The following is a 26,503-nucleotide window of genomic DNA, read 5'->3' on the forward strand; positions in this document are numbered from 1 at the left end:
AAGGTGGCGCGTGGACTCGAAGAATGGCTAGTTCAGGCGCAAATAAGAGGTGGTCCAAGGGTTCGGAGTCGGCTTCATGAGTCATACCGGTGCCCTGTGGTCGAACTCGATCCTTTTATCGAACAAGTGGCCGCGCGAAGAACAACATGGTTTCGTCAAGAAAATTATTTTGAGCTTTTAAGTGGAATGTCTCCACTTGTCATAAAACGAATTTGTACAAACTCGTTTTATGACAAGTGATGGTATCGTTGCTTTCGCGGCGTCGGTCAACCGGACGGGTTCCGAGCCCGAGGACGGAAAGGGGTCCTCATCAAGGCTGGGGCAGGCGTAGGCACCGCGTCGGCAAGTCCCTTTGTGTGTTGGCGAATAGGCCCTATCGCAGAGAGGTCAATTTGGGGTGCACGCGGCATCATCATTCTTGATACCAGTCGTGCAGAGGGAAGCAGGCGCGAAGTCGACCCTGCCCACCTTCCGAGGACATAGGGCGTGGTAAGGCCACCTGGAAAGCCGGCAATGCGCTGGCACGATACCATGGTGTTCTTCTAAAAAAACGAGTCACGATGTTCGATGCTGCAAGGACACGCAGCTAACCTTGAGGGTGCGTTGTGCACTGGCCCCCCTTTGAAGCATTACTTTTTGGTTGTACCGAAGGGACGATGGGCTTGGCGGCAATGGAAACGGTTTAGCGGGTCGGGGATGTAGTCCTGCCTCCCTCGTTGGAGGTGGCCCCTAACCCCGCACTTCCTGGACAACCAAGGATGTCTGTTGAGCAGATTCCCCCTCCATTGCTTAGGAAGAAAAAAAAACACACACACAAACACACACACACACGCATGCGGACAGACAGACATTTACTCAGTTCGTCGAGCTGAGTAGATTTGTATATAACACTATTTGAGCCTTCTATAAAAACTTTGACATTGCAGTGAATTGATAGCCTTTCGGTATAACTTTGTTGCACAAGAAAAGAAAAAAATAAAAAAAATATGGTCGTTGTGGTCCAAAAGGTTGGAAATAAAGAAATTCAGACATTTTGATTTTTTAACATCTTATAGCTTTCTATTTTCCTTTTTGATACTTCTTCCAAAATCTATAACTGGAAATCTTTTTATTCTTGCCATAAGGTTGCAAAACAGTCTATTGGTTCAAAAGTTGTGAATGTTTGAAAGCATTTTTTTTAAAACACCGATTTTGTATATGCATTTTCGACGGACACATTACCCGTAACGCTGGGTAGACACCTTTACGTGGTGCGTTACGGGATAAGATCTACCAATGTCACATTGCCAGCTACAGGCAAATCCTGATCCAACGAATACCTTCCTCATTATCCAACTCCGTGGTATTTATGAGGGTGTCGCAAAGTCGGTGGCCTCTTTAAGTAAGTACCACATCAACACTTTCTTCCTCTCTCTAGTTACGATGAAGATGGGCGTGGCCAGGAGTAGTAATCCTCATGCTTTTGTTATTGTTTTGTTCACCGAGAAAAATCAACAAAACAACTTCATTTTGTTATTGTTGTCTAAAACTGGAATCAAGGATCCCTTCCCTTCTTGATTTTTGATAGTATTCTAGATAAGGATCTCAAAAGTAAAACATGAGTATCACTAGTGTCCAATCTAATGAGTATCATTAGTGCTAATGCTAATGTCTTTTCGAAGGACACATTATCATAAAATCAACATTGAACATGAGACCAATCATGCATTCTTGAAGTACTTTATAATGTTTGGTCAGTTACAGTGTGGGACCGAAATCCGTACAACACCGAAATCCGTCCACCTTATGAGATATCAATAAATTAATGGGGATTGAAGGTAATTAATTTAGAAACAATTTATCTTATCCTGTTCAGATACTTGACAGTAAGCTTTTATGGCACTGAAATGGAAAGTAGGCTTTGAAATTAAAACAACAAAAATCAAAATCAAATCACCACCCATCAAACGCGGAGTTTCTGCCGCCATTTTTCTAGGGGTAGAGCATAATTGCACCAGAAGTACCTGTGTTTTAATTGTTAATTGCAAAGCATTGCATAATATAAGCGGAATACAAATCAAAGGGATCGCTTCTCAAGGTGCGTATTGAACTATTTACAGTGGTAATTTGTTCAATCAGTCTGCTTCAATTTAAATATTTAGTTTAAAAATAGATGTACGGATTATGATCCTTTGATTCGAAATCCGTCCACGGTGAGCGGATTTCGATTCAGGAGTAGTTGATTTGATTCATTATTTTCTCATGTTTTTCGTAGTTTTTAATGTGTAAATGTGAAACACTTCGTAAGTAGAAGCTTCCATGTTCCCTTGTCAATGACAAACGTTTCATTTGTATTCGATTTCTATTTTCTAGTCACTTTTTCATATACTATACTGCTTAAGAGTACGGATTTCGATGCCCCACGGTACAAGCTCGCCAACTTTGTTTACTGATTGGCATTTTGAAGTGATAGAGACGCATGCCATTCCATGCATATATAAGCAAAAAAAAACTGACATTTTCAAAAAGAATATGACGGCTTGGTGGACCTTTCCAATTTTTTGACTGTATGTGTAAAAACGTTTGAATTTTCATTTAAAAAAATAAAAAAGAACAGCCGTTGTGGTCCAAAAGGTTGAAAATCGAAAAAATCAGATATTTTGATTATTTAAACATTTTAAGCTTACTATTTTCTTTAAACAATATTTTTTTCTAAAATCTATAACTGACAATCTTTCCATTCATGCAAAAAGATTGCAAATCGGCCCAGTGGTTCAAAAGTTATGAAGGTTTGAAAAAATGTAAGACCGAAACGAAAAAATACGGGTCTAATTATTTTCGGTAGAGATCATTCATACATATTTTGAGCAAAATCAGAGAACTTTTTTTTTCGACTCTATTCTTTTTTCATGGAATCGCTGTATGATATACCTACTCAATTATTAGGTCCTAATAGGTTTGCACACTGTGCGAAATTCGAGATATAAAATTCAAATATCTATGATTTGTATCCTCCAAACTATTAATACCTACTATTCATGATAATTACTAAACATGACGGACAACTAACTTTTATTTGCAGATAAACACACCAAAGTGAAACAAGACGTTGCCTTAAATCTGGTTCGTTCGGAGAATGATTCCAGCTACAAATCATCAGACACAAATTTGCTAGTCCGACCGAAACCCGCTTCCGAGCTCCTGAAACAGAGCGTCGATCTAATCAACGGCGGTGGTCACAACTATCCTCCGCTGCCGCTTACACCCAACACACCGGCTGGGGTGCAACCTGGCACGGAGCACGACAGCAATGGCTTCCTTCCATCGCATCACACCAACCAAACCGGCAACCACACGGACAACGATTCCGACACAGGTAGGTGGAAAACGCTCGGAAACGTCTTGACTTAATCAAAATGAAAGCATGATTTATTTAATCAATTAGCACCTACCACTCGACAAATTGCCACCATCGTTCATCTACTGAAGGAGGGATTAATAGGGATGGGTGATATTTTCAAATTAATTTATATTAGATCTTTATTAATGGGTGGCTGAACAAGCACAGTGATTGGAGAGAACAGGCCAAATTCATATACAAAACCAAATTCAGAAGAGTGATTGATAGAAACACCTTTACACGTTCCAATTTTGATGACTCTGTTATTTAATTTCACCCCGTTTTGTTATCTTTATATATACGCATTTCGACCTCAACTGTGAGGCCGTCTTCAGTGTGTGTACTTGACATTATATGCACTTGTCGAGATAAGACTTAAAATAACAACCATGTCAAATAATTGAAAAGAGTCGAAAAGAAAATTTGCAAATAATTCTGAAATAATTCTATTCTAATTAACTGATAACCATTTTCTGAAACTATCCCTAAAAGCTTGACGATAAGTTAGCTTATGTGTTTTTAAATTTTCACTTTGTTTGCAAATATTATGTAGGGGGAATGACGGCTTTGGCAGAAAAATATATTAAGCTCGTTTAGTGGAATGTATTAAACCGTCTAAGACGAATTAAGTACTGTCCATTTAATTCCACCAGTTAATTTTCGTTATCTTTGCAGATACGTATTTCGACCACAACTGTGTGGTCGACATACGTATCTGCAAAGATAACGAAAATTAACTGGTGGAATTAAATGGACAGTACTTAATTCGTCTTAGACGGCTTTGGCAGGTTTTTTTTTTCTAGGGGTTTCTAGGGGCAGGGGTTTTTTTATGACTGACTATGCTCAAATTTGGCCTATACATTTTTTGCATAACAAAGAATATTGTGGCCAAATTTCATAAAATTTGGTCGACAAAAACCCCCCTGCAAATAATAGAACAAAACCTGCCAAAGCCGTCTTTCCCTCTATAATTAAAATACTGGTTAAAATATTTAATGGAAATTTATTTATTCCAATATGTTTTCTTGCTGCGACACACCTGCCACATAGAACCAATTTTTTATGTAAATTCGATAAGTACTCATCCATAAACTTCTTATTCTATGGTTATTGCACCATAGCAGGAAGTGCTCTCGCCCCTCAATTTCCCGAGCGACCTAATCAATTTGATTACTGTCGAGTTTATAAACGAACCCTTCCTCACCCGTATCCCCTGGCAAAGTCGAAAAAATAAAACAGCTAAAGTGTTGCACTAAATCCCTGGCACTTCCCTGCTCCGGATGAACCAATTTCATTTGAATGCCGACGGAAGCTTCGAATCGCTTCTTTTTGTAACCCCTTTATTCTTCTGCAACGTGGATTTCGCTTCTTTCCAAACTGAAACGATGGGACGGCGATGGCGATGCCGGAAGCCCAAACACAAACACCAACCGACTGGGTGCGAATTAGGAAAAGTCTTACAGCTTCAGTAGCATCGTGCTCCTCGTGGAAATTATTTCAACTTTTATCCCCTTTCAATTGCTTTCAGGTTAAGACTTTTGCGAAGAAGACGTTCATTTTACTTAATTAGTTAATTAATTAATTGGTTATACCGTGTGAGATGACTTAATTAAATGGAGAGTTACTAGCTGTTTGTTGCAGAGCTGAGGGAAGATAGCGCAAAGTATAAGCTTATCTATTTTTCATTTTAATATCGCCTTGATTGAGCCTAATAAGTTATTTATTATTATTTAATTTATTTGTTTAACTACAAATTTTGAGAGAGGGAAAAGCTTCTTTGAGTGATTTTTTTTTAAATCTCAAAAAGGCATAAAACTTTCCTATCTTTTGAAAACTAAGCAAGTTGAGAAAATTATTAAGCTCTTTTATTGGAATATTTTCACCTTTCATAAAACGAGTTTAGTACTATCACATTCGTGTTAGTCTCATGATATACGAATGCAGAAATGGTATAACTTGGCTTAGAAGCATCGCAGCACATAACATATGTGTAACTCGGGTAGCAAAAGTTGTACCCTTAGGGCATCTTTAGTAGAGTTATAAATCGTATGGGAGTTAGGAAATGAAATTGTAACTGTAAGAGTAAAATCAGCAGTGATTCAAATCGTTCGAGGCTGTCAGTTTGAATATGAATCTGAATCATGCACTTTCCCAGCAGTGGCTCAAGATTCATTTTTTATAACAGTCGAGATTCAAAAGCTCAAAACTGTCATACCGCTCAGTTCTATTTTCTGCAGATTTGAACCACGAATGAATCACGAGATTCAAATATTTTTCAATTGTTTTGGTGCATGAATGCGTCATTTTATGTAAAGATCAATCCACTTTGCATTTACCGCGCCTTCCTCAGCAGCAACATAATCATTTCATTTAATGGAAAAACAATCAAGCATGAATAGAACATTGCTGGGGAAGCCTGTGAGTTTGTTCTATTTTGGCTCATATTCAAACTAGAATAGTATTCGAAAATTTGCAACCAAACTGAATCACTGCTGATTTCACTCTAAAAATGCCATCTTCAACAGGCGTTATAGTTTAAAAAATTCGAACAGTTTCGTCGGGAAATTTATAACTGGAATACTGCTCAGTTGTATTTTTGCACGAATTTGCAACGGAATTTACTCGAGTTTTATTTCGTTCATAACAATAGAAGATGACGTCATCAGCTACTAAAAATACTGTTTCATCGACATCATAACAGTTTGACATTTGAATTGACCTCGGAAGATTATTTTTTTGGTTTCCAGTATAAAACATGTGCAGCTTATAACTGCTACTGAAGATGCATTTCTTGTTTTATATCTTTGACAGTTATGAAATCAGTACATTCAAAGTTAATTGCCTATATGCCGGGTATTAAGCCACCCGGAGTGGAAATTAATTACTATGTCTGAAACTTGATTATGCATATGTACAACATGTGATAGATTTAGTTCGGAAAAGGTATTGGAGGGTAACCGCCCCTTCGGTGGGGTTTGATCCCCCGACCCCAGTTCGCATGACAGGTGCTTTCCCTACTAAGCTACAGAAGGACCTCCGTCGTCCACCGCAGCTTAGCGGGTACTGATGAAACCAAATTCCCAGCACCAGGTACCAGCCGATCTCTCGCAATACATTTTCAGAACTAACTCTCTCAAATGTATTTTTGTACACAATGTCAACCAAGTAGGATGAGTATTTAATATTGTCCGGCTCCTACACACTTGCTTCATCAGCAACGGCGCTCAATGAAGTAGGGTTGTGTGAGGTTGTGCCAGTTTGGTCGTCAGATCCCAACACGACCACACAAGCGAAGAGAGATCGCCACTCGAGATCAGTACATTCAAAGTTAATTGCCTATATGCCGGGTATTAAGCCACCCGGAGTGGAAATTAATTACTATGTCTGAAACTTGATTATGCATATGTACAACATGTGATAGATTTAGTTCGGAAAAGGTATTGGAGGGTAACCGCCCCTTCGGTGGGGTTTGATCCCACGACCCCAGTTCGCATGACAGGTGCTTTCCCTACTAAGCTACGAAGGACCTCCGTCGTCGTTATGAAATGTAAAACTCGGGAAATAAATATAACTATAACTGTAACATTACTAAATATGCCCTTATAACAGATTGAATGTGTTATACGGAACATCGAAACGTCAAAAGATATGATATATTTAACAGTATTAAATTAGCAAGGAGTCGCGTGATTTTTACTATTTATCTGATTATTATTCACACCAAAATTAGCCAAATATTTTTTTAGATTACAACGTCGTGGTGAAATAAAATTGAATAGTACTAAACTCGTCTTATGACAGGCAAAGACATTCCACAAAAAAGGCTTATTGTTTTACAGTTATATAACCCAATTCTTCCATATTGATGGTTTAAAGTGCTGATGTTAATGTAAATAATATCTCTAAATAATAAAAATTAAATCGTATCCGCATAACTTGAAAACGGCTGGATGGATTTTCTTCATTTCTTCAGCAGATTCGTTGTCGTTTCCGATGAGCTTATATGATATATCCTCATGCGAAAATATTACGCATTGCATGAAAAATTTGGAATCCTGAAAAATTCAAAGCGCCTCCAATGAATATTTTCCGGGCTAATGATCAAAGACAGCTAATGCAAAATTTTCAACGTTTTATTTATATTTATGACATTTCTATATTTAATTCAATCTGAAGAAAAATAAGGACAAGGACTACGCCCAAGAGTCTCAACAACCCCTCCCTTAGCCACTGTGAGCTGTGGAATTTGCCTAGGATGTGGTGGGGTCTTGACAGAGGGTTCTGGTAAAAGCTGCATGTATCAACAGCAGGACCTACTAGAGCGATCGTTTGCCGCTCGAAGCACACTGACCCAAATCAGGGTGGAGTCTTAACAGACCCGTCACGACGGCCTCCCGGCGAGACAAGAAGTATACCCAGACTCAATAAGCCACCGATAACACCAATCATTACCAACAAAATGAGTGTTTTAGGACGTAAAACTGCATAACATTCTTCTTAATTTGATAGATATTTCTATAGGAACCAGTCCTACATTTCGGGTTTATTGACATGAAAAGGGTGCTGAGCTGATCCATATTTATATAAGTAGGTACACGTGTGAACACGCTATTCAACTTATTGGGCTTTATGACAGTTGATTTGATATCATGTTCAATTCAACGCACACTATGTATGATTTGTTCTATGCGGGGATTGCCTTCTGCGCGTTATTTCCGCGGAGCCATCCAAATTTTTCTTTTTCTCCGTAATAATGAGATTCGTATGGAAATTTCGCATGGGCAGTTCCCAACGCGCACTTTCGCCTACTATGCAGTAGAACGTCTGCCGGGTCGGCTAGTTGGTAATAAAATTTACCGATCTTGAGGAAAGACAACTCGTTTTGTATTCGTTGATCTTGATGTCACCGTTAACCGGTCACTGTGAATCAGAAAAGTAAGCAGCAATGCAAGCCCACTAGACACAGAGGAAGACGCACATAGTAAAGAAAATCTCTGTTATTGAGCTAAAATCTTTAATTCTGCATAACCATGCGAAAAATGTCAAATAAAAGAATCGAACTTCGTTGCCTCAAATAGTTTACATAGACCATTGGTTCGTTGAATATAAAAATGATTACAGTCAAATCTCCATGAGATGTCTGCTCATGGAAGCAAATTATGCCATATGAAAACAATATTATCTGGGTTACTGTGATGGTCCCTCCAAAGAGCTTTCCAAGGATTTTCTATTCCACATCTCGATATTTCCATGAATCGAATGTTCCTTTCAATATCGACTCATTAAGGTCAGTCACAATCATTATAAAATTATATGATTATTTAAAATTGATTATTAACATAATTATACGATTTATCTTTTGAAACTTTATAATTAACTATGAAATATTTTGAACATGAAACTTCTAATTATTATACTACAGTCACACCAAACTTTTGAATTAAGTATTGCAATATTGGTTCACAATATCAGTGTTTTGCTGTTTGAACAATAAATATAATCAACATTTTCCCTTATCGGTACAAATTTACGTTATTACCAGAATATTATCAAGCAATTTGTCAATTTATTGTTATTCAAATTAACCTAACGCTTAGTTAGCGTATTAAGTAAATTAGTGTTGAAACAGGTTTTCAATTCTCAAAATGGTCAGAAAGATCGTTATCTCCATTTCTCAAGCCAACACTTCCACATGTGTGTAGTACACTTTCACATTAGATGAGCGTGAGTATTTAGAATGTCTGGCGGCTATACACATTCTTCATCAGCAACTGGGTCATGGGTTCGAGTCCCATCGAAGGGAAAGCGGTTACCTCCAATACATTTTCCAAATCAATATCTTCCACATAATGTACATATTCACATATGAGTTTTCATAACATTGTAAATTAATGTCCAAGTCGGGTGGTTTAATCCCCGGAAATAGGCAACTAACTTTGATTGAATCGTTAATATAGTTCATTATTATTCCAAACTAAAAACACATCGCGACGCCGTCGCGCGAGTTTGCTTTCGTATACTTGGTTAATGATTTAGGTTAGAGGATTTACATATATTCAACATTGCAGTCTATACGGAATAAAAGTATTAACAAGAATGACATCTAGTCAATAATAAAACTTTAATTTTGAAAACTGTTTGGTTTTTTCTCATTTCATTTCGAAACTCATTTTTGCAACTTGTAAACCAACATTGGTGGATCCCTCGCCAACCTTTTGAAAAAACCAAAAACTGCATATTCACAGATTAGTTTCTAATGTAGAACAGTTTTAAACGACATCTTAATTAACACTTCATACACAAACTAATTGTACCGGTTTTAGGATCATTTCATTTTCGATATTAGTAATCGGTAGAAAAAAAGATATTGTTATAAAATCGCCTGAAAATAGCTGTTTTAGATAAAGAAAATGTCGGTATGGGGCCGTTCAAAAATTACGTCCAAGGTTTGAGGGGGGGAGGGGGGTCAGAGTTTTGTGACAGTTTGTGACAGGGGGAGGGAGGGGGGTTCGTCTTATGTGACGTCCGTCCACAAGAAAAAAAAACTGAAAGCATTTTAGAAACAACTTGCATTTTAAAAACATTCAAACTGTTAGTAAGGGACATAACTCACTATGTTATTGTGAAAATAGTGTACGAAAAAGATAAACCACAGTAATCGCTAAAATAAAAATGAGACATGTACGTACAGGGGGAGGGGGGGGGTCAATTATTTGTGACAGTTTGTGACAGGAGGGGGGGAGGGGGTTGAAAATGCCGAAAAACGATGGACGTAATTTTTGAACGATCCCTATTGATTTTAAATCTTATCCATTGTTGTGAGAAGCGCAGAAGAGATTTGTTTTCGGATATTATCTCCCATTTCTCGATAATGTTTAAACTATATGCATGCTAAAACTGAATTTCTCCACACATCTTGTCTATCCTGACCTTTGTACTCTTTGAAACAAAGTGTTCTGATTTTCTGATCATATGGTATTTGTTTACATTTGAGAATGACAGAACGATGTTCCCGACGCCCGTTATAACAGTTTTGGCCCACCGAAAGGGGGTCAACTTTTTGATGGGGATTTTGTTCTAAGATCCACTTATGTTATGTGATCGCAGTTATTAACTGTGGAAGTGCTTAATGAACACTAAGCTGCGAGGCGGCAATGTCCCAGTGGGCGATGTAATGGCAATGAAGAAGAGAAGAATAAGACTATGAAACAACTTTCATTTTATACAAACATAAAGGTACGAATTAAACAAGAAACAAATAATAGATTGGCCTGCGGTCTAATCGCTGATGCTTTCTAGATCGTTGAAATTTGGAGTTCGTTTATTGAATGTTGTAACCAGTGGTGTGTTGATCTGTCCAAGATTGTTGAGATTTTCGTGGTTTTTGTATTCGGTTTTTTGTTGTATATGCCTTGAAAGTTATTGATCCATTGAAACTTGACCCAATCAACACCCACTGTGCCGACATCAGCAGCATAGGATAGTTCCGCTACTCAACACCAGGTGTACGCAAGGACATGGGAGGCCATGGTGGGTGGTGTAATGGGGACAGCAATAGGGCGAAAATGTGATGAGGGAAAAAGGTAACGGTCAAGCCCAAGGCCAAGCCTTTTCGCGCGAACGACCACCATCGCTAAATGGCAATAGGCTTGCAACTTTTGCTAGAGAAAGACGTGAGTCGATTAGCTATCCGGAAAATTGAAACCAAGAAGTTAAAGTCGAAGATCTGTGAAAAAGTGAATTGCGCGACATAGGAGGAAATATCCAGGACCCCTTTTTTGGCTAGACCTTAGTGCACCCACATCAGTCTACGTGAACTCGGCCGTGGAGTGTTCTTGGAGCCATTAACCAAGCAGCGGTGGACCGCTTGCGTCCGAAGCTCGACCCTACACGCTCTGGGCCAGATTTGCCATTCTAGCACGTCCGTGGCACAACTGTCCAGACACCGCCATTTTGTGGATATCACCAACGCTGCAGGCACTCCGTGACTGGGTTCGAGGAGACAAGCCAGCATCGAAACCTCGAGGTAGTGTCCCCCCCGAGACAGTCCAATACGGGCTACCATTGGAGCTACCCGGTAGCGACGTTAGAGGAAGCGGTTGGAGTAGCGGAACGTGAAGGGGGCCCCCACCGAAGAGTTAGAAAAGTGAGAATCCGGTTTTGGTGTTCAAGTGGAAGTTTCCTGTATTTTCTTGGCCGCGATAATCAAGCGCGTGCGCCGACCCTGAGGCTATTGAATAAGGGGGGTCTCATTAGTGCTGGGCAGGGATCGCCCCATTAGTTACAATGTTTATTAAAGATCTCCAACGCTCACCAACTGAGCGAGGCAAATCACTTGGTAACCTAACAATGAGTGATGTTACCACACGGTGTTAGAAAAATCTTTTCAGACATTAGTAAAATTAAGTCCGCTATGAGAATGGAACTCGGATACACTGCATGGGAGACTTCGATACTTTCTCTCCTCCATCCCAGCAACTTGAAAGCACCTGAATTGAAGAACACCTGATGTGTTTTGGTTTTATTCTAGTAAAGCAAGCGTAATACAAATGCTCCATTCTTAGCTTCCCTTGATACCATACCAAGTTTGGCTTGGCGGACCCTGTCGCTCGTTGTTTACGCAGCAACGATCGCTCATAATCGTTGTTTGGTATCCATCTGAGCAAGGCTGTTCACTCACTGGCATTGGATGCTATGATTGAATTAAATCAATGCTCGTCCGCTTCACTCACGCTTTCAATTTCAATGCCTGCCTACAGGTAAGATAAAAAAAACCGTAAGAGTAAAATCAGCAGTGATTCAAATCGTTTGGGGCTGTCAGTTTGAATATGAATCTAAAACATTAATTTTCCCAGCAGCTGTTCTAGATTGAACCACGAATGAATCACGAGATACATTTTTTCCTATATTTTTTGTTTATGTGTATCTACGGATCAATTCACTTTGCAATTACGGCGGCTTTCTTGACAGCAGCATAATTATTTCATTTAATTGAAAATTTTAAAAACATGAATAGAACACTGCTGGGAAAAGTAGCGAGTTTGTTCTATTTCGCTTCAGATTTAAACTAGAATAGTGAAGTTTGAAATGAAACTGAATCACTACTGATTTCACTCTAACACAACCTTCAACCAACGGGATCAACATTTTTGTGAATGGTCTAGAAGCATCTACAAAAATTTCGTCAATTTGATTGGAGGAAAGGTGTTGAGGAGGACGATTTCTTCCTAATCTAACTTAAATTACGCAATCTCCAACAAATCAATCCATACCATGATAGAATTTCAAGCATTGATTGCAAGCGGTACGGTAACGGTAATACAAGGCGGTAAACGAAAAATCGTTCCTGACGCATCACACTTACTTACTTGATACTTGATGGGCTACAGCTCTTCGATGAACCTACGCCGAATGGAGTATCCTTCTCCACTGGACTCGATCCTGGGCCAATCGCTTCCAGTCGCCCTGAACATTGAGCGCCCTCAGGTCCCCTTCAACTGCAAAAAGCCGTCGTGTACGTGGCCTTCCACGAAGCCTGCGGCCTCTTCCGGGTTCTCTACTAAATATTATTTTCGCTTGACGTTCTTCCGGCATACGAACAACGTGACCAACCCACCGTAGTCTGCCGTGTTGTATAAGCTTAATAATATATTATACACCTGGTACAATTCGTGATTCATGCGACGCCGCCAGATACCGTTCTCTTGTTTACCGCCGAGTATTGTCCGCAGCACCTTACGCTCAAACACTCCGAGAGCTCTCCGATCAGCCTCCTTTAATGTCCATGTCTCATGGCCGTAAAAAGCCACCGGAAGAATCAGAGTAGTATACAGCGCGAGTTTTGTTTTCGTTTGCAGGCTACGGGACTTAAGGTGGTTACGAAGTCCATAATAAGCCCTATTTGCAACTACAATACGCCTTTTCACCTCGCGGGTAACATCATTATCACACGTCACTAATGTTCCAAGATACACAAATTCTTCTACCACTTCAAATTTTTCACCATTCAGCACCATTTCGCTACCACCACCACTAATGAACCCACGTTGATTGCCAGTGACCATGTACTTCGTTTTGGTGGTATTGATCGTGATTCCAATCTTTGCTGTTTCTCTCTTAAAAGGCTCAAAAGCCTCGTCCATGGCACGGTGAAAAATACCGATAATATCGATATTGCAAATCCCAGGAGCATATGCGGTTTTGTGATAATGGTACCGCTTCTTTGCACACCAGCTCTCCTAATCGCTCCCTCGAGCGCTATATTGAACAGTAGATTCGAGAGTACATCACCCTGCTTTAATCCATCTAAGGTAACAAATGACGTCGATATTTCATCCGCAATCCTTACACTTGATTTCGATCCGTCCAACGTTATACGAATCAGCCGTATCAGTTTCGCCGGAAAACCATGTTCAAGCATAATTTGCCATAATTCATTCCGTTTCACTGAATCGTACGCCGCCTTGAAGTCAATAAACAGATGATGTGTCTGCAAGTTGTACTCCCGGAATTTATCAAGGATTAGTCTCAGGGTAAATATTTGATCCGTCGTTGATCGGCCCTCACGAAAACCTGCTTGGTATTCGCCGACGAAGGACTCTTCAAGTGGTCTCAATCTGTTGACCAGAATACGGGACATAATTTTGTACGCCGAATTAAGGAGGGTTATTCCTCGGTAATTGGCGCACTCCAGTCTGTGCCCTTTCTTAAAGAGAGGGCAAGTGAGGCCGTCCAACCAGCTAGCAGGCATTTCCTCGTCTACCCATATTTTCGACATAATATGGTGCAGAACTTCATAAAGCTGCTCACTGCCATGTTTGGTCCATGCTGGTCCTTCCCCGCAGCCTTATTGTTTTTCAGCTCTTTAACAGCTTTTTTAACCTCATGTAGTGTAGGTCACTCCACGGCTTGTCCATCGTCGCTAATATTTATTCTGTTCACCGGTGCACCGTCACTTCCTCTATTCAACAAAGTCTCGAAGTGTTGCTTCCACCTGGCAGCCACTTCGGCTTTATCTGTCAGCAAATTCCCTTGTTGGTCGTTGCACATGACGGGAGATGGCGCTGTCTTTCTCCGCACGCCATTGACAGACTCATAAAATCTCCGCATATCGTTCTGCTCCATTTTTTCCTGCGCCTCACTAGTAACTTGTTCTTCGTACTCTTTCTTCTTCCTGCCGTGGGTTCGTTTTTCGGCTGCTCTTGCTTCCTTGTACCGATCTCTATTCGATCGGGTACCCGACACCAACATTCGGCTTCTGGCAACGTTCTTCTCGTCTGTCACTCTCTGACACTCCACATCGAACCAACCGCCTCTGTGCAGTGCCTACCACTTTTCGTGCTGTTGTGCTCACCGCTCCATGGATCGACTCCCATAGATCGTTGATGTTGTCGCTAACGTTGATTGCACCTATCCGTTCGTCGAGCTTCCGGCGGTACTCAGCCGACACTCCTTCCGACGATAATAGCTGGATATTGTAACGCATCGTTCGCTGTGATGTTTCGTTCGATACAGTTGACAACCGTGATCGAATTTTACTGACAACGATTATGGGACGGAAAAAGTCCTCTCTACCGACCTAAGCGTTAGCGTCTCCGATAACAATTTTCACGTCATGCTTTGGGCACTCTCCATATGCTTTATCAAGACATTCATAAAACGTGTCGCTGTTTGAGCCGCACATCCTAGTAAACAGACGCTCGAGGCGTACCTTCTCACTCTAGCTGATGTCAGAAGGACAACAGTGCCCAGGCTGCACTACCAGTTAAGTACACAACCCTTAGCTGGCGGTCTTCTGTCATCGGACGACCCGTGGAAGCGTGAGATAGGAACTTGTGGGGACCAGAGCTCTGTTGGGCGCTCCTTCCTTGATGTCAACCCACCATTTTGCAGCCCAGTGAGCATACATGTTTGTGAAAAGCTACAATGAAGATTGTGCTGTATTTGTTTGTTTCGCGATGAGATGAATATATGTTTAGTGAAATGAAAAACGGAACAGTTCCTTTTATGAATATACTTTGAAATGTGATGCATTTTTACAAGTTTTATAAAGGAAGTTAGTTTCTAAAATTCTTTATAACGTTGCTATATTTTCCATAACGACATTGCTCGCTACCAGCTCTGCAATCTCGATATTATGGGAGTTTTTCTTGGCATGTAATTTTGATTCTAGAGTCAAAACTGAATTTGTTTTACTACTGTTCGGGTTTTTGAACAAAATCCAGGAGAAATATAGGAATTTCTATGTAAATTCCAATAGCTGTTTGGAAAATCCATTTAAAATTCCTTCGTAAATTACTTTCAGAATTCCTTCAGAAACTCGTTTTAAAATTCTGTTTGAAAATCTTTTCAGGTTCTTTTTTGGTTATTCCTTCAACAATTGAGTCGGAAATTTCTTCAGGAATTTCTACGAAAATCTCTTTAGAAAAGCCACCAAGAATTAATTTGGACATTTATCAAGGAATTCCTTCAAAAACCCCTCCGGAAAGGCATTTGTAATATTTTCAGAAATTCTTTTGGAACTTCCTCCAGGAAGAACTTAGAAAATTACTTCAGTAAACCATACAAAATTACTGCACGAATAGTTCCGGAAAGAATTCGAATTTGAAGAAATTTCTTAAGGTATTTGAGAGTTAAACTTATTTTCAAAAAAAAAACACTTAAAACGTTTTAAAAAAAATGAAGGAATTTACAAACAAAATTTTCGAATAGAAATTCTGAAGAGATTCCCGAAATAATTTTTAAAGTAATTTAAAAGGCAATTATCGAAGGTCTACAGGAATTTCTGGAAGAGTTGCTAAAGGAATATCCGAAAGGAATTCCTATAAGAAATTTGAAAAGAAGTCCTAAAGAAATTTTTCACATAAATTCCAGAGGGAAATTTCGAAAGAATACCAAAAATATCTTCCTAGAGTTTCCGAAGAAATGTTTTGAGGAATTACTGGAAGATTTTCTATTCGAAATTTCTGAAGGATTTCTCCCGATTGGATTTTCGAATGTATTCCTTAAACAGTGTTCGTAGGTATTCTCATAGAACTTCTTAAAAGATTTTCCATGGGTATCTAATTCTTAAAGGAATTTTCAAAGGAATCCCTTGAAATAGTTTCGAATGAATTACTGAAGAAATTCCCAAAAGACTTCGAAAAGGAATTTCCGAAGAAATCCCTCAATTAGAAGGAAATTCCTGATGGAACTTTTGAAGAAATTTCGGAAAGAAGTTCCGAAGAAATACCCTAATAAATTTTCAAGGGAATTCTTGGTGGAAGTTCTGAAGGAATTCATTAGGAAATTTTTTAATTAATTCTTAGAATTCCTTTCTCGAATTTTCTGAGGAATATCTTGAGGAATTTCCACACGAATTTTTGGATTTGTATCCGAAGTACTTTCCAATGAACTCATGTGCTGTTATGCGGAAATGTCCTAGTGGAGGATGTAATGTAAACTTTTGCTATGGAGATACAAGCTATAGCTATTAAGATGTTCTAGCAATTGTACAAAAAACCCTAGAATTCATAAAAAGCATGACATGCCTTGCTGCGTGATTTTTTTTCTCAGCTCAAAATCCTTCACGCCGATTTACGCCGCCGCTGCCGCCGAACATTGCTTACGGCGTGACGCCGCCGACGCCGCCGACGCCGCCGCCGCTGGTGTGAAAATGGCCTTACGCCGCCGCCGTTTACAAATACTTCGGCGCACAGGTCTATCCGGTATGAAATGAATATCTGAGGGGTCATTTATAAACAGCGTAAAGATTTTAAAGTTGGGGGTTACGAGCTATTTTAAATATGCCGAGTAATCTAAGCATACAAAAATATGCACACGTGTTTTATGGCTGTTCTCTAACTGACATGGGTGAAAACAAGGGATAGTTCGTAGCCCTCTTCGGTTTGCATGTAGGCCTGCTTCCAGCAACCGAGCGAGCCTTATACAAATCTTTTATTCATGATTATTTGTAATGCAATTTATATCAATTTAACGCAATAATAGTCTAAACTTTGGACCGTTGTTGCTGAGAGACGGGTGCTACACATCCCTCGATCCTTGAAGCGAAGGCTACACAAGGAAACAACAACGAAAAAGTGATGAAGTAAGGTTACTTTATAGACGATAAAAAGTTGATAGAAACTTGATTTTAAATTCAAGCGGAGGAGAAGGCTTCCCGCTGTGCTGGTTGTTGGACACGTTGCGCACTTCATGGAATGGTATACCAAAGCACAATATGCTCGCACGGTTTGTGCGGCGAACTTGTTGGTTTCATGGGGTGTTTGATACCGAATGGTATATCAATTACGACAAATGAAACAGCGGAACATACATTTTTGCAGTCATTCGCACCAAGCGGTAAGAACTTGAAACGGATGAGGGTTAGCCGATACGCGTGCTGCTGGTGAATTAGACGTTTGAGAACAATGGTAATGAGGAAATCTTTATGACCTGTAAATTTCAATATAGCACCAGCGGAGAAATTGTAATCGCTGCACGTAATGCAATTATTTTCTCATCAACGAGAGTCATAAAACTTCATTTTGCAACAATTTTGAATAGAATTTTAATGAGTTTAAACAATGTAGCTCAAGCAGTATTATTTAAAGCTATTTGATGTCGAGACAAGAATTGAACACGAATTTCAAATTTGTGATTTGGAGGTAAAAGGAAAAGCAGACTGAAGTTGTATTTAAATCAGTAATGCGAGGTTCAAATATTATTCATCTCTAGCAACAACTACAACTAACAAACAGACGACAAATTGATTTTATAATATGACCTGAATTTTGCGGTCAATTATCAGAATTGCACACAAAATGAGTGATTATCATCCTTGGAAAATTAACGGTTCCTTTAGCTCAAAACATTCATCAATCAAATCAAGATCCTACTGTGGGTACTTTCTCGGAAACAATCATTTTTCAAATCCACATCTCAATCTTTATCTCACCCTCACAGACAAACGTGAGTCAATTTCGCCCGGAGCGGACGATGACCGCGGCACGGCTGATCAGGACGATTCCAACGACCCAACCATCGACCCCAACGATAAGCTCAAGTCTTCCCCGGGGCCACCGTCATCGATGTCGGATTCTCTCCTCAATGGGGGCATCGGCGGAGCGGGACTCGGCAATCTGGCCAACAACAAGCAGCGTCGTTCGCGAACCAATTTCACCCTAGAGCAACTGAACGAGCTGGAACGTTTGTTCGAGGAAACGCACTACCCGGACGCGTTCATGCGGGAGGAACTCAGCCAACGATTGGGATTGAGTGAGGCAAGGGTGCAAGTAAGTGGAATTGGGACGCGGGATCGTTTAACGTATACCAGTTAATGCTGTTAGGTAGGGGAAACTGTTTCGTAGTTAGGGAGGTGGTAATTGAGTTTTATCGACTGGCTATAACTATTACATGGCATTACATGACGGGGTTAAGAGCTTCGAGGTGTGGAAAAGGTTGCACCCTTTTGGGTGTTATTTTTATAGACCACTTTAACAAATTGAATGGCAGATTTGAAAATCATTTTCAAGAAAGGTAGCAAGGGATTGTGGCATTACATAAGCATTCAACTGGATGGGCAAGGTAGCGATATTTATAAAAAAAATATCAAATTAAATATTTTAAAATTGCAGAAGGAAATAGCAATCCAACTGAGAATCTTCTATGAAAATTCTTAAAAATCCATGTTATTCCGTAATTCAATTGGTCACTCGATAGAGCATTCTAGAATATCTGTATACTGTATCGCAAATACGTTGTTTCCCATTGACAGCAGGGACTATGTCCAAAGGCTTGACGACCCCTCCCCACTGCGAGAGTTGTAGGACCTCCTAGGATGTGGTGGGGTTTGACAGTGGGCTCTGTTAAGCATGTGTTCGTAAGTATTCCCTACGAAAGCGACTGTCTGCCGCTAAAAGCGCACCAGGCCAGTCCTGATGTGGGATGGGACTCTAAAAAGATATAACAAGAGGTACGGCTCAAAACAGCGTCTGTTCTCCATGTAAGGGGCGGCTGATCATATTTTGAGTGCCAGCGAGGGGCTCTCAGCAATTCTGTGATCCCCCGGAAATTTAGGAGGAATGGGGGACCGAAATCCGTCCACCTCAAAATATATCAATAAATAAAAGGGGATTTAAGGTGATTAATTTGCAAATAATTTATCTTATCCTGTTCCTATTCTTGTCAGTAAGCTTTTAGGCCATTGAGATGAGATGTAGGTCAATAAGTCTGCTTTAAATATTTAGTTGAAAATAGCTATACGGATTTTGATCCTTTGGTTCCAAATTCGTCCACGGTGGCCAGTTTCGGTTCGTTATCAACAGTTCGTAGTGTCTCTTTGAGCTTTTTATATTGCACTTGATCGCACTCGGCTCGAATCCTGCTCAACAGCAGATGCCACTATGTCTCGATATATGGAGCGATCCTTCCTCTTGCACCATTTTTATTGACGATTGTACCGTAGTGCTATCAATCTGTTAGTATGATCTGGAACTGTTGCAGTCATCTAATTGCATCGGTGGACTTCGGGAATTGAGAAGGTTGCGGCGTCACAATCCCCACATCGACATTGTGGCGTTCAAAAAACGAAAAACTTTAGCTTTTTATTCCAAGTAATCATACGCAAGATGTCTGGATTGGTTATTATTGTAGGCATAATTGATCATTAGCTCAGATAGAACAAAAAATGGCTATTGTTCACCCAACCAGTGGATGGCAGATTTTAATGCAGTTCAGCATAAGAACCATACAGAAACTGTATAAAATGTTGGCATAGGGTAAGTCCAGGTGAGATGCCACACGTTTTTAAAAATCGATATTTCTTCAAAACAAGCCGTTAAATTAAAACACTAATTTTTTTTTTTTTTTTTTAACTAATTTTATTTGCTAATTATCTAATACATGCATTCATCTCTTAGACTAGGTGTTCCGTGTTTTCTTAACACTATCATCCTTAATTGCTATGTTACTTTTTAGTTATTATTAATACATTTCAATTGCCTCTGGCAGTTAGAATTTTTCCTCTGGTTGAATTGAACCATGTAGGAATTACAATGTTTTCAACTTAAACTTTTGTCTAAAATTGGAAATTATTTTGTTGGACATTTGTTGCAATGTCTCAACATTAGAAATTCTATGAAGTTCATTGGTACTATACCACGGAGGCAACTTCAGAATCATTTTCAAAATTTTATTTTGAATCCTCTGGAGTGCCTTCTTTCTGGTATTGCAGCAACTAGTCCATATTGGCACAGCATACAACATGGCAGGTCTAAAAATTTGTTTGTAAATCAAAAGTTTGTTCTTAAGACAAAGTTTTGATTTTCTGTTTATGAGTGGATATAGACACTTAATATATTTGTTACATTTGGCTTGAAGGCCTTCAATGTGATTTTTAAAAGTTAATTTTTGATCTAGCAGAAGTCCTAAATATTTAGCTTCGCTAGACCAATTAATTGGAACCCCATTCATAGTGACAATATGTCTGCTAGAAGGTTTCAAATAAAAAGCTCTCGGCTTATGTGGGAAAATTATAAGCTGAGTTTTGGAAGCATTCGGGGAAATTTTCCATTTTTGCAAGTAAGTAGAGAAACTATCCAAACTTTTTTGCAACCTACTACAAATGACACGAAGGCTTCGCCCTTTGGCTGAAAGGCCCGTGTCATCTGCAAACAAAGATTTTTGACACCCTGGTGGTAAATCAGGTAAGTCAGAAGTAAAAATGTTATACAATATGGGCCCCAGTATGCTGCCTTGGAGGACACCAGCCCTTACAGGTAATCTATCAGATTTAGTATTCTGATAGTTTACCTGCAGTGAGCGATCTGATAAATAATTTTGGATCAGTTTAATGATGTACAGAGGAAAATTAAAATTCATCAATTTTACAATCAAACCTTCGTGCCAAACACTGTCAAATGCTTTCTCTATATCAAGAAGAGCAACACCAGTCGAATATCCTTCAGATTTGTTGAGCCGAATTAAATTCGTTACTCTTAATAACTGATGAGTGGTTGAATGCCCATGGCGAAAACCAAATTGCTCATCAGCAAAAATAGAATTGTCATTAATATGAACCATCATTCTATTTAAAATAATCTTTTCAAACAGTTTGCTTATTGAAGAAAGCAAACTGATTGGGCGATAACTAGAAGCCTCAGCTGGATTTTTGTCCGGCTTCAAAATTGGAATAACTTTGGCGTTTTTCCATTTATCTGGAAAGTATGCCAATTGAAAACATTTGTTAAATAAATTAACCAAAAAGGATAAAGAGCTCTCAGGAAGTTTTTTGATAAGTATGTAGAAAATACCATCATCACCCGGGGCTTTCATATTTTTAAATTTTCTAGTAATAGATCTCACTTCATCCAAATTAGTTCCCAACGAAGGGTCAAAAACATTCTCTTGATTGAGGATGTCTCCTAAGCTCCGTGTAACCTGATCCTCAATTGGACTAGTGAGACCTAGACTAAAATTATGGGCACTCTCGAACTGCTGAGCAAGTTTTTGAGCCTTTTCGCCATTTGTTAATAAAATTTTATTTCCCTCTTTAAGCGCTGGAATTGGCTTTTGAGGTTTTTAAGAATTTTGTTAATTTCAAAAGGGTTTCGAACTGGGATCCAACTTCGAGACATTATTCTCAAAGTTGGTATTTCTCAGAATAGCGAAACGTTTTTTAATTTCATTTTGCAAATCTCGCCAAATAACTTTCAACGCGGGATCGCGAGTTCTTTGGTATTGCCTTCTTCTAACATTTTTAAGACGGATCAGTAGCTGAAGATCGTCGTCAATAATAATGGAGTTGAATTTAATTTCACATTTAGGAATTGCAATGCCTCTGGCTTCGACAATTAAATTTGTCAAAGATACGAGAGCATTATCAATATCACTTTTGGTATCGAGAGGAATATCAACATCAAAATTCCTATCGATATACGTTTTATATAAATCCCAATCAGCTCTATGATAATTAAAAGTAGAGCTGATTGGATTGTAAATGGTTTCTTGTGAGATTTCAAATGTCACAGGAAGGTGATCAGAGTCAAAGTCAGCATGAGTTACCAATTGGCCACACAGCTGACTTGAATCCGTTAAAACTAAATCAATTGTAGAAGGATTTCGACTGGAAGAAAAACAAGTAGGGCCATTGGGATATTGAATAGTATAATATCCCGCAGAACAATCTTTGCCGTTGGAATTGCTTTGAGCATTATTCCATGAACGGTGTTTGGCATTGAAGTCACCAATTACGAAGAATTTTGATTTGTTGCGAGTCAGAATTTGAAGATCAGCTTTCAACAAATTCTTTTGCTGCCCATTGCATTGAAAAGGCAAATAGGCTGCAATGAAGGAAAATTGACCAAAATTTGTTTCAACAGAAACTCCCAAGGTTTCAAAAACTTTGGTTTCGAACGAAGAAAATAATTTATGTTTGATACGTCTATTGATGACAATGGCGACCCCACCACAGGCGCTGTCAAGACGATCATTTCTGTAGATAAAATAGTTTGGATCTCTTTTAATGGAGAGTCCTGGTTTTAAATACGTTTCAGTTATAATGGCAATATGCAATGAACTGAAAGGAAGTTGAATAATTCATCTTCCTTACCCTTTAGAGAGCGGGCATTCCAATTTAGAACTTTCACACAATTATTTGGATCCATTGAAACGGAGTCCGATAACAATTTTTGTGTGTACTTTATACCAACCTGAACAGCTTCAGGAATGGTATTTGCTTTGAACATTGCATCAATCATGTGATGCAATTGAACCAATACCAGCGAAAGTGGTACATAAACCATTTTTGTCAATTTTGAGTTTTTTACACCATCGGCTTCTATTTGCAAAGATCTAATAAGGAAATAACGAAAAAGTGATTTTTGGCAACAAAATCTGGAGATATGCACATTTTATTTTCTGGTATATATCACAATGACCATTTCGTTGCCAGAAAAAGTGGTACATGTACAGTTCCACCCACTAAAATAAGCTTATTCAAAAGAAAATTCGGCAACATGACTGTTTCCACAACAGATTGTAATACTATTTTGAATTTCAAGATAGTTTATTCCCTTTTAGAATGATTTTAAAAATGTACATGTACCACTTTTAATGTCAACGTTTTTCGGTTTCTGTTTCCTTTTGTTCCCATTAATAGTGGTACATGTGCAATTTGATCCAATAAACATGAAATTTGTCGTAAGCTTCACTTATTTTTCACTACTATCTATAGGCACATCAGTCATAACATGTTGGTACAGTTTAGTTGCAAAAAAATGCAAATATGAATTTATTATTCGATGTTTTTGGGAAAATGCGTCTCCTGGAAAATTTACTCAATGTAACATGTACCACTTTCGCTGGCACCGGTTCAATTGTTCAGTTAAAAAATCAAAATCGGAAGCAGTCATGCTACCTGAATCGGCAACATGACCGTTATTTTCCGTTGGGACATGGGTATAAACCTCATTTTGAGAAGAGAAATTTTGTCTACCAGCAGCGATGTTTGCATACGTAGGTACATTCGAAAATTGGAATTCCCGTCATCAATTTTGCACGGGAATTCAAAACTTTTTTGCGTGAAGGGCATTCCCAGAAATTGGATTTATGATTGCCCCCACAATTTGCGCACTTAAATTTATTGGAATCTTCTCTCACAGGACATGCGTCCTTGGCGTGAGAGGTTCCACCACAAATCATGCATTTAGCATCCATGTGACAATGTTTGGTTCCGTGACCCCACTTTTGGCACTTACGGCACTGAGTGGGGTTTTGAAATTTCCCCAGGCCTGCGGAAATGTTCCCATGTAACACGGACATGGGACATAATACAGGCCTTTTCCAAACTTTTCATATTATTTAGTTCACTTTTGTTAAAATGAACTAAATAAAATTCTTGAGAAATGCCCCTTTGGGAAGTACCAGAGTGGGATTTCTTTTTCATCTTAATGACTTGGACTGGCGCAAATCCAAGTAATTGAGAAATTTCAATTTTAATCTCATCCAGTGATTTATCATCACTGGGGAGACCTTTCAAGACGACTTTGAACAATCGCTCAGTTTTGTCGTCGTATGTGAAGAATTTATGGCGCTTCTCAGTTAAATACTGAAGAAGACGTTTGCGATCGTCAAAAGATCCCGGCAAAACGCGGCAGTCACCCTTCCTAGCAATCTGAAATGAAACCTTGATCCCCTGAAGGTTACTCAAGATTTCATTCCGAAAGCCAGAAAACTCGGCAACAGATACCACAATTGGCGGAATTCGTTGTTTCTTCGCATGAATCGAATCACCTGGGCTAGAGATAGATTCGATTTTCTCAAATTCGTCGTTAATCAAATCGAACTGATTGCTCAGTTCGATAGGAGATGAAATAATGTCAACGTTAGAGTTAGAAGGAATATCTGAAGTCTCCAGCTTCCTTCTATTTTTCCGCGCTTGGGCGGACGGTCTTGAAACCTTGTTTCTTTGAAGGAAGTGGAGAGTTCAGAGATTCCTCCTTCCTGTTGTTTTTATTAATGCTCATTGCTGAGCGTGGAGACGTGACCTTCTAAGAGGTTTTTCCCAGAACGGTGTCCCTGCAGGATTACCACCGCTTGTCGGAATTTTACTTCCGCAAACGGGTCCAACGTAAAACGAAGGCACGGGTCCTTGCAAAGATCGTAACGGGATCAGTGGGTACAAATAGCGCTAAGAAGCACCGTTGAAATTAAAATAGCTTCGGGTAGAATTAAAAACTTCCTTCCGCAAAGAGAGAAAGAACCGCACAGCACGAAAGCACGATGCGGTCTGAAAACACTAATTATTGTTTTTGGTAGTTTAGGGATCCAACTACATAGTGTAGAAGCCATTTGTAAAACAAAAGAAATCGGACAGTACCATTTACATTATAAAAAAGTCAAATCCGGGTGAAATGCTACACCTCATGGAGAGATGCCTCATGTGGGAAATGTTAGAGAAATTGGAATATTTTTTTTTGCGATAAACGATAGTTTTTAGAAAATCATAATCATTTATTTTCGTATTTCAACCCGAGAACAAACAAGATGATCGCGTGTACAATTTCTTACTTTTACTGCTTTTATTGTGTAACGAAACAATACACATTGGAGGATATTAGTCATTAATAGGCTTTTATTTTATTATTTTTCTCCCACAATCAATTACAAAAATCGTCAAAAATTGCACATAGGGTAATTGTACTGTACCAGTTTTGGCCATGTTTCTAATTTGATCAATTTCTCGCATAATTTCGAAAATAAAATTTCCGTAGGTTTTATTAGCTGTTACAGGAGATATATCCCTTATGCTTCTTCGCTGTGGAAACTGACCGATAGTTTTTGGAAAATATGCCATTTTCAGGGTTGGCCAAATTAGACTTATTGCTTTTTCTGTATCCACGACGTTTTTTCAAATTGTCTAGCAGTCTAAGATAGCAATGTTCATCTATTCCTGGTTTGCTTTGTAGTGTATTTTTTAAAAAACCTTCTTTTATTTGGAAGGCTCATTTGCCGTGAAGCGTTACGGAACCGAAATCAAGTTTTTTCGATTCTTATACATAGTGTTAGTTTTGGGGAACCGAAAGACTCGCGGTTTGGTCGAGATTAGGAAATACAATAATACAGTAGGGAAGGAAAGAATTATATGGTACTTAAGTAATTACGATGCTGATGTTCATTGAAATGCACAACAAGAGGAAGACATTCGTAATTGGGGTACGACAGACAAGGGGATGGGCAAACTATGATAACAGTCTTACATCAGCAACTTGGACCAGGGACATGTATTCGAGATCAAGGCCCGACAACACTTCCCTAATGAGCTTTGGCTGTTTTCCTCGGTTCAGTTAGCGCAGATATGGGCCACGATGCTCCTCGATGGTTGATGTCCTGATAATCCTCACCTCAAACACAGAGATTTCCTTTTCGAAAGCCTTACTCTGAAAATATGTGCATTTAAAGTGTAGTGATTGGACATTAGACGATACATGGTTCATGGTCGGATAAGACATCAACGCAAACTGAATCAAAAGCCCCCTTAATGTCCAAAAACACTGAGCCCATTTTCTCTTTTTCGTTCGTTCCCTTGCTCCCGCGAAAACCAAATTGTGTATCTGACAAAAAACTATTCGATTCAACTCATTTGTC

The 26,503-nt window shown here is 39.1% G+C and overlaps 1 protein-coding gene across 5 annotated transcripts in view; it reads left to right on the plus strand.

Moving 5' to 3' along the window:
- Positions 1-26,503, plus strand: part of LOC134217712 (pituitary homeobox homolog Ptx1-like) — an 81,559-nt gene that overhangs the window by 15,858 nt on the left and 39,198 nt on the right. For all 5 annotated transcript variants that reach the window (XM_062696527.1, XM_062696525.1, XM_062696523.1 and 2 more), the window contains exons 3-4: positions 3,062-3,355; positions 18,323-18,651. In XM_062696527.1, the coding sequence (XP_062552511.1) occupies positions 3,062-3,355; positions 18,323-18,651 (623 nt within the window). The remainder of the gene's footprint in view (positions 1-3,061; positions 3,356-18,322; positions 18,652-26,503) is intronic.

Source organism: Armigeres subalbatus, chromosome 2 (assembly GCF_024139115.2).
Source record: "Armigeres subalbatus isolate Guangzhou_Male chromosome 2, GZ_Asu_2, whole genome shotgun sequence".
Classification (NCBI taxonomy): domain Eukaryota; kingdom Metazoa; phylum Arthropoda; class Insecta; order Diptera; family Culicidae; genus Armigeres; species Armigeres subalbatus.